Genomic DNA, 6867 nt, shown 5'->3' with positions numbered 1-6867 from the left:
ATGAGGATAACAGTACAGGGGATCCAGGATGCAACAGAACAACCTCAATCACCAGAAGGGGAAGGACTGCCTCATTGAAACACATCCAATTCCATGAAGAGGAAGGGACTGAGTAGCTAGCTGGAAACGCAGAGAAAAAGGCAGGCAAGTGTGAGCCTCTGCATCCTCTTGCAGGGAGTCCGGGCCCACGTAGGGTTGGGATCTGCTATCCCTGGGGCGTGAAGAGAAAGAAGCAGAAATTCCTGGGGAGCAGCATCCCGAAATTGAACTGGAACTGCTTGTTTGCTGTCGTGGCTACTGAGAAGGTCCCCGTGAAGCCCGGCACTTGTGTTCCAGCTGCTCTGGGGGCAGAGGCAGGAGTCCCGAGTTTAGAGCAAGCTTGAGCAGCATTGAGACCCCATCTCAAACACGAGCTGTCAAACTAAACTACCTTCCCCCACACAAACACAAAGAGGAACAAAATTATGTAGTGAAGAGTGAGGCTTAAAGTTCAGCTAGAGATCTCTGAAAAGTTTTGTTCTTTCCTAACAAAAATGTGTGTGAAGGGCAAGTCTCACAAGTGAGAGAGGATAGCAGAGAGACTGGATCTTCCACCAAGCCAGTTTTGTTGAGGCCCAGTAGGAAGTAAAGTCCAAAGTTGCTAGGAGCAACTGGGTCTATTCCAGCTTCTGACTCTGGACTGCCTGGTTGATTCGGAAGCCCAAGTGGGCTGGTGAGGATGACTTTTTAACATGTACAGTGTGACACAGTTGCAGATTAGAGATAATAACTGGGAGGAAGTTCCTTGAAGGAAGAAACGCCCAGGCTTCTTTGTAAGCATTGCAGGCTACAGTTTGGGCGTGTGTGTGTGTGTGTGTGTGTGTGTGTGTGTCCGTCCGTCCCTCTGTAGTTCCGTGAAATACCATTAAGAGGTGGGACCTGTGGGTGGCGATTAGGTCATCAAGCCCCTTTCTAGGAGGAAGATGGCCATTGTAGAAGAAAGAGGCCAAGCGTGGTGGTGCACACCTTTAATCCCAGCACTCGGGAGGCAGAGGCAGGCAGATCTCTGAGTTCGAGGCCAACCTGGACTATAGAGTGACTTCCACGACAGCCAGAGATATACAAAGAAACCCCATCTCAAAGAGAAAAAAAGGGGCTTTGGGGAAGGAAGAATCTGCCAAACTCAGGGAAAAGCTTGCTTCAGGCAGAGGTGGTTTGGTCAGCCTGGGTCAAGGAAACCCCATCAAGCCATGAGGCAAAAAATATTTTCATGCAGACTTGCTCTGTGTGAACAGCATGAGAAGGAACACCTGACTACTTGTTCAACTTCACTGAGCTCTTGAAAAAAATGTTTCAAAAGACGGAGGATTGCTTCTACAAAGGAAAAGTCAAGGTTTGGAGGTATTGTCCAAAGTAATGACGCTCACTGTGCCCTGGAGCCGAATTATGTCCCTCCCTAAGGTGCTGGTGCTCCTCAAGACCCCACCTGCCTCCTTCCTGTTTGCTCTCAGTCAAAGACCAAAACTGAACACCCTGCTTGTCTATTAGAGATGCTGGGCGAAAATCTGAACAGCCAGAGAAAACCACAAGAGTAGGAAGCAGCCAGACTAGAGGAGAAACGTGAAGACAGCGTGTCAAAGGCAAAAGTGAAGCCGCAGCAGGAAGAACCAGCCTTGCGAGGCCAGCGGGCTTAAAAAGTAAGGAGCCAGAAGAGGGTGAAGATGACGGCTCTGTGATGAGTGAGCCTGTGTTCAGGCAGCTAGCTGTTTTCCTAAGAATGGGACATTCAAGTGTAGCTTGATGTTAGCGTCTGTTTTGTATGGCTGCTGAGATTTAAGAAGCCTTGGTGGGGGAGGGGAGTTGCTGAGATGGTTCAGTGGTTAAGAGCACTGGTTGCTCTTCCAGAGGTCCTGAGTTCAATTCTCAGCAACCCAAACCATCAGTAATGAGATCTGTTGCTCCGTTGTGACCTGCAGGCACACATGCAAACCGAACACTGTACACAAAATCTTTTTTTTAAAAAAGCCTTCAGAGGAGCAGGAGCATGGTTGCGCAATGTGTAACCCCAGCAGAGGGAAGAGGACATTTGGATGTCAGCCTGGGCTGCGTGAGAGCTTATCCCTACCCCCACCCCCCCAAAATAAGGGGCAGGCAAAGGCGAGATAGCTCACTGGGTAAAGGCACCAGCCTGCCAGACCGAATTTGATATCCGGGACCCACATGATGAAGGGCAAAACCCAAGTTCCCTAAATTGTCGTCTGATCGCCACACCCACACTTGGGACGTCCGCACGCGCGCATACACGAACACAGAAATATAACCAAAAAAAGAAAAATCCTCAGCAGTTTACGGACCATTTAAAAAAAAGTGACCGCTCCAGAACTTTTTTTTTTTTTTTTTTTTTTTGCGCTTTCTCCCGACTCCACCCACCTCCACGGGCGGGGCAACGTCAAGGCCACTTCCGGGTACCCCGGAAGCTCTTGTCGCTTAGCAACCCAGTAAACCATCAATCTTTAAGGGCCAAGGCAAAGGCTATGAATTACTGAGCACCCGCTGCAGTTTGTGTATGGGGGCACTGAGGTCTTGCTGGGATTTCTGTTCTTCCCAGCTATAAGTGGTGGCATTTCTTCCCAGTATATCTGCGGTAAGGGAACTTTCCAAATCAGTCACCTACATCATCTGACCTTCGTAACAACCCAATCCAGTTCAGTGATAAGAACCCGAGGGAACTGATGCAGGGGATACATAGTTGGAAGCGAGTATCTAGCATGTGGGTTCTTCACTCAGGAGAACAGGGAAGGAGGAACAGCAATTTAAGTTTTACCCTAAATTCTTTATTTTCCATGGTTTATAAGCCAAAGCTTACGCAATCCTAAATCCCTGAGGGGCCAGAAGTCCCACCGTGAAAAATAGCAAACTGACCCAAGACTTGTACACGGAGGTATGGGTGAATCTGATGTCCGTATCTGGCGCTCAGCTGAGTTAGAAAATGCAGACGTTTTTAGCATGGAATGTGTGAGCTGAGTGAAGGAATGTTAGAAATGCTGCAGTAGGAATTCCATCGTGCCCCGGCCTCGCTGGAGCCAGGCTACAGGATGTCACCAAGCACCGCTCAGAGAGTCAGCCCCCGCTCCTCAAACAGCTGCTTTAGTGCCTCTTCCAGTTGTTGGTTCGTTCCTTGAAGCCCCTTCACCACCTGTGCTGCCCACTCGAAGTATTCCTGGACTCGCTGTTCTGACCACCCTGCACAAGAGTGGACAGAAACCTGCTCCTGTGATGTCGAGGCCAGCACTGGCTTTTGCCTGTTTCCTGGAGGGCTTTTGGTACAAGGCCATAAGACGAGTTGCGACGGAATGACCTGAAACTCTTCCAGGACCCAGCAACTTTTCCCACTTTGTGGAGGAATACTGTTCTAGGTTTAGTTAAGGCACTAAGACCTCCGCCCCCGCACCCCCCACCACTGCTTATTTCTGGGAAATTGACCAATCTGTGTTTTTAGAAGCTGAACATTTCCCCCACCCCCTCAGAGCTAGCAAGGGAGCATACCTTGAGGGGTGCAGCGATTCAGGTCTCTCAAATTGTATAGTTTGTCTGCCAGTTTCACCAGTTTGGCCCCTGGGCTGCTGTGGGGTGCCTGCTCCACCTGTTGCCGCTTTCTTTCCAGTTTGGGCAGAGTCTTGTCATCTGTTACTTCCTCCACCAAGCGCCGAACCTGGGTTCCGAAGTGCAGCTCCACCTCATCCAGGGTAGTGTCTGTGTCTTCCACTGTGTCGTGGAGCAGGGCCGCCTGGGGATGGGCTCCCGTTCAGTCCGGGGACACTAGCCTACTACTGTTGTTCAACAGTGGCCCCAATTCCCACACCAGCCTCCTGGCAGAGAAGGGTAAAGTTACCTGTAACACCACAATGTCAGTGATTCCCGCCTCGTGGGTTAGGATCCGGGCCACACCTGACGGGCAAAGCAGAGGTCAGACTAGAGGGAGCCACCATGGAGAGCCAGACGAAGCCTCTCACCAGCTGAGTGACCTTGGAAAGTCCCTTACCCTCTTGGGACTGTACTTAGGGGACAATCCCATCACTGCCTCAGGTGAGGCTTGCACAGGAGAACGCACGAAGAGTGATTGGCACAAAGCTTGGGACTCAGTAGGCGCTCAATGATTTGTACACCCTTTGTGTTCCCGTCCCAATCAGTCCCCACCCGCCACGCGCCGCGAGGACTGCTTCCCAACCGGCGCGCCCACCGATGGGGTGGTTGATGTAGGGAGTCCCTTCGGGATCTTTCCGTCGCTGCTGCCGGTGTTTGCGAGCGGCGAAGTCAGCAGCCTCCAGCAGCTGAGCCACCTCGGAGCCCATCGCGGGGGGTGGCGCGGGGGACTGAAGCCTGTGTCCCAACAGGTCATCTACAGCGCCCCCTGGCGCAGCGGAGGCTCGGAGAATGAGTTATTTCTAACAAGCTGTTATCCATTTATTCTCCCCACCACCACCACACACCTCGCGTGTTATGCGTTATGTGCGCGTGCGTGTGGCGTGTAGAGGCCATATGTCTCCATCTTAGTTTTGGAAACAAGGTCTCTCCTTGAACCTGTAGCAGTTAAATTATTTATCAAGACTAGCTAGCCAACTACTTTGCACGGATTCTCCTCTCTCCGCCTCCCCAGCAAACAGGTGTAGGTTGCCACCCCAAGCTTTTTATTCAGACTGTTGCCTTAGTCTGAATGCAAGTCTTTATTCTTCTGCAGCAAGCACTTTATCTAGTAAGCTATTACCCCAATCTCAGTGGAAGAAGTTCTTCAGAGGCTGAGCACAGAAAAAAGGCCTTTAGCCAAGCGGTGGTGCGGTGGTGCGGTGGTGGCACACACCTTTAATCCTAGCCCTCGGGAGGCAGAGGGAGTGGATCTCTGAGTTCGAGGCCAGCCTGGACTACAAGTGAGTTCCAGGGCAGCCGGGCTATGCAGAGAAACCGTCTTGAAGAAACGAGAGGGGGAGGAGAGAGAGAGAGAATAGCCTTCAATAATCACGGCTGGAGCAGTGTACTATGTTCCAGGCTGAACATAGTTACCCTGAGTCTCTGAGAACTAATTGTCTGTGGAGAGAAGAAAGGCAAACAAGAACAAAGATGATGGCCTCAAGGAGTCCTGAGTACTGAACTGGAAGGCATGGGTAGCCATCGGTCCATAGAGAAAGCCCAGTTCATCTAGCCTGGGACGCAGAGACGTCTTCCAGGAGAAAAAGGCTGTCCACAGTCTTTCAGCGCCCATAATGTTTTCAAAGTGCTCCAAACATAGCTCTCCCCACAGGCACTGTCCCTGTTACTATGGGTGTCTGAGCCTTACATTTGGGCCCTAGAGACAGACGCTACGGCGCGACCTTCTGGAGAACTGGATCCTGAGCTAGAAGTTCTGCCTAATTGCTTCAGGTTTAGGCTCCTGGGAGGCAGTGCTGTTTCTACAGAAACTGCATTGGTTTCTTGTACCACAAGGGAGCCTGTTTTAGTCCCCAGACCTCTGCTGTGGGCCTCTGAGGTGACGAGTCTTTCCCCAGCTGTTTCAGGGACATAATGTTGCCTATCTTGGGTAAGCGCCGGAATAGTCCTTCATTCTTTACTGACCAATGATCTTTGGATCTTCTGGAGAAATTCCCTATCTTAGCGTTGGTGGGAGCCTCCCCGAAGGACTCTCAACGGAGGTAGCCAGTCGCTAAGTGCATTCCAATTAGCAGGTAGCTTTTGTGTCTCGGCTGGCAGTTGGGGAGGTGAAGCTCAGGGGATGTTTACTGACAGGATTCTCAGGGAGGCTTGGTGGTTGCCATGTTGTAACAGTTATGGAGGGACGCTCCACAGGCTGACCAGGGCCTAACATGGGTTGATCAGAATTCCTGAGGTGTCTGTAGTAGCTTAGAAGTAGGAGGATGGATAGGCAGACACATCATATCTGGCTTTATGTGTTCACTTTTTCAGGACCATGCCTCAACTTCTCTCTCCTCCGGCGTTCCGAGTGCTCTGTGCTGTTCCTCCCTTCTGCTTAGGAAAGCATAGGCACTTCGGAGCCAGGGGCCTCACAGTTCCCAGAAGATGACAGGAATCCAGTTGCTCTCATCTCTCCAGAAGGCTGTGATGGAGGAGTTTCCACCCCTGTGGGTGTTGGGGCTTTAATTTCAGATTCCTTGCCGGGAATCATAGCTTAGGACAAATGCTGGGTTCCTGGGACTAGGACTGAGACTGTGGCAGAGGTGACCACGCATGGGCCTCCAGAGAAGTCCTGGGCCTCTCCTGACACACCTGGCTGTGGGGCTGCTGGTGCTTTTCAGTTGGATGAACCCTGCCCACCTCACCGACCTCTCAGGTAAATACATTTCCCCTGTCCTCTGAGAGCGAGCTCAGCAGCTGAGAAAGCTAACGGTGAGGGGTGAAGGAAGCCTCCTCTCCTGGTAGGAAGCTGGACCCCATTTTTCATTTCGAACCGGGTGAAGGGGGTGGGGGTAACCTCCCTCCTCTATAGCCTTCTTGCTTCTCTCCAGCACTGGCTCATCACCCCCATTTGTGCCAGACCACACGGGACGCTGAAGGCCGCCACTACCCGGGTTTCTTCTGTCCCCGCCTCTCCGATTCTTCTGAGGAAGCCTACTGTTGCCACCTGCAGGCGGCCGGGGGTTCCTGCTGTACCCGGGATGAATTTGAGGCCCTGTACCAAGTAAACTTGTCTACTCTCCAGCCCCCGCCCATCCTCAGGTGAGAACTCCGGTCCCAGATCCACGGGACACTGACAGCGTGCTCCAGGGTCTTGGGCTCTGGCCTTAAATTCTGCGGTGGGAGGCTTGTAGCTTCCAGACTAGTGGAGAGGAAGTCACGTAAATCACGATTAAAACGACTCTGTGAAGGAGTGAAGGAGTT

General features: G+C 51.8%; 1 protein-coding gene across 1 annotated transcript; it reads right to left on the bottom strand.

The window, feature by feature from the left end:
• Nucleotides 1–2791: 2791 nt before the first annotated feature.
• Nucleotides 2792–4367, bottom strand: Hddc3 (HD domain containing 3). Its single transcript, XM_038313953.1, has 4 exons — nucleotides 4220–4367; nucleotides 3872–3927; nucleotides 3526–3766; nucleotides 2792–3222 (listed from the first exon to the last, which is right to left on the bottom strand). Exons 1-4 carry the CDS (start codon nucleotides 4329–4331, stop codon nucleotides 3092–3094), a joined length of 540 nt encoding a protein of 179 aa, XP_038169881.1. The 5' UTR covers nucleotides 4332–4367; the 3' UTR covers nucleotides 2792–3091.
• Between the last annotated feature and the right edge of the window lie 2500 nt (nucleotides 4368–6867).

Source organism: Arvicola amphibius, chromosome 12 (genome assembly GCF_903992535.2).
Source record: "Arvicola amphibius chromosome 12, mArvAmp1.2, whole genome shotgun sequence".
NCBI classification, from domain to species: Eukaryota; Metazoa; Chordata; class Mammalia; order Rodentia; family Cricetidae; genus Arvicola; species Arvicola amphibius.
Note: the sequence above shows the minus strand (reverse complement) of the source record. Positions and strands in the feature narration are given on the sequence as shown.